Here is a 2,072-nt window from a genome sequence, read left to right as displayed (position 1 = left end):
ATGAATGGGTTACGTGATCGCTATATGAAGCAAGCTCCAAATGAAGTTCCTGCAGAGATTGCAAACAACCCAAATTATTTTCCTTACTTCAAGGTAAAAATAATACATACACCTCAACATCTGTTTTAAGTGAATATGTATTTTATTGAATATTTTATAACTTATATTTTTTATAGGATTGCATTGGTATGATAGATGGCACACACGTTGACGCTGTATTACCCAGTAACCTAGCTGCCCATTTTAGAGGGAGAAAAGGTGTGACACAAAACGTCCTAGCAGCATGCACCCCTAATAAACTATTCACCTATGTCCTAGCTGGGTGGGAGGGAGCAGCAAATGACTATAGGATATTACAAGACGCTTTGTCAAGACCATAGCCTTACGGGCTTCGAGTTTATAATGGTATTAATTCTTACTTGTTCACAATTAAAAAAAATTTAAATACTTGTTAATAGTGTGATATGAAGATACTGTTCTATTTAATGTAGGTAAATATTACCTATGCGACGCTGGATACACCACAATGCCAGGCTTCATATCCTCATATCGTGGTGTACGATATCATTTAAAAGAGCACACCGGTAGGACACCAAAGAATAGAAAAGAGTTGTTCAATTTAAGGCATTCCAGTTTAAGATTAAAAATTGAATGCACATTTGGTATATTGAAGAATCGGTTTAAAATAATATCAGCGAAGCCAAATTATCCATTTCCCACTCAAGTGGACATTGTACTAGCGTGTACCGTGTTACACAATTTTATTGCTATAGAAGATCCAGATGATGATATTTTAAATAAAAATGTAGAAATTGATGAAGATAATAGAGAAGTGACAAATGAAGATGACTCAAGTGTGGTGGATTATACTCAAACTAGGACACAGAGAAAGGATCAAGATGAAAGAAATGAATGGAAGGAGCTACGAGATCAAATTGCTTGGGTGATGTGGGTGGATTATTGTGCAAAGTATAATGGTGGTAACACAATGGAAAGTGGATTAGCTTAATGTGATGTTTGTTCTATCTCGATGTAATAATTGTATTATTTTCTTACTGTTCGCAACTATCTGTTTTAATGTTTCTTAGCATGTACTAAACATTACTACGATTATCATCTTCTCTCTTTTCATGTTGTTTCTATACATGTAGGCGTTTCATATATTCCTTTTCTAACGCAAATTGCTAAATGCATGCATATTATATATTGATTTAGGTTTTTTTTAATAATAATGTCTACTTGTTCAATATATATTAGGTATGGCTAACAATCAGGCAAATAAGCAGCCCCTGTCTTCTCATTCTAATGCTCCGCCAAATCCCACTGCTAACATAAACATGAACTTCACGCCTGTTCAACCACAACCTTTCTCTTCACCCCGTCATACATTCCCACCATTCTCACTATACAATGTCAATTATGGTGGAATGACACAGCAACCACTGTCATACGTGAGCATGTTAAATAGTCCACAAGGTTTGCTATTTCCCACAGCCAGTTCTCAAAGTAGTGGACCTAATCAATTTTCACCAAACACCGGTGATTCAGCAGAGAAGGTTATTCATGACGTTGATGGTGAGGAGCACACTTCACCAATAAAAAAAAGGGAAAAAAATAGCTCATAAGAAATCGGTCCTAGGGATAAGGTTGAACTCAAGAGGTGTGGCTAATAAGTTTTGGCTTCCAGAGCATGATGACGTTCTCATTCCTTATCTTGCAGAATTAGCATTAGATGGGCTAAAGCCAGACAAGAACTTCAAGGCAGAAGCTTATAAAATGGCAGCGATGAAAATCAACATGCAATTCAGGACTGATTTCACTCATATACATGTCATTAACCACTTGAAATGCTTGAGAAATAAATTCAATGACATGAAGTCTTGCCTTGATATAAGTGGAGCTGGGTGGGATAAAATAAATAAAATGATTACACTAGATGACGAAACCTTAAAATTGTGGTCTCAGGTATAACATTCAGCATCTACATTGTCATTAGTAATTAATACATTTGGTTCACAACTTATGCTTATTTGTTATTGCAGGACAAATCCAAATATAAGTTCAAAGCGTAC

General features: G+C 35.7%; 1 protein-coding gene across 1 annotated transcript; it reads left to right on the top strand.

Annotated features, from left to right (window-relative positions):
- Positions 1–1,009, top strand: LOC109837243. Its single transcript, XM_020405400.1, has 3 exons — positions 1–93; positions 177–258; positions 492–1,009. Exons 1-3 carry the CDS (start codon positions 1–3, stop codon positions 1,007–1,009), a joined length of 693 nt encoding a protein of 230 aa, XP_020260989.1.

This window comes from Asparagus officinalis, chromosome 1, assembly GCF_001876935.1.
Source record: "Asparagus officinalis chromosome 1, Aspof.V1, whole genome shotgun sequence".
Lineage (NCBI taxonomy): Eukaryota > Viridiplantae > Streptophyta > Magnoliopsida > Asparagales > Asparagaceae > Asparagus > Asparagus officinalis.
Note: the sequence above shows the minus strand (reverse complement) of the source record. Positions and strands in the feature narration are given on the sequence as shown.

What these genes read in the sequence shown, in the direction of transcription:
- LOC109837243 (XM_020405400.1), top strand. Translation starts at nt 1, where the DNA reads ATGAATGGGTTACGTGATCGCTATATGAAGCAAGCTCCAAATGAAGTT. An exon ending in ATTATTTTCCTTACTTCAAG is followed by an intron (nt 94 to 176) that starts GTAAAAATAATA and finishes TATTTTTTATAG; the next exon opens with GATTGCATTGGTATGATAGA. An exon ending in CCATTTTAGAGGGAGAAAAG is followed by an intron (nt 259 to 491) that starts GTGTGACACAAA and finishes TATTTAATGTAG; the next exon opens with GTAAATATTACCTATGCGAC.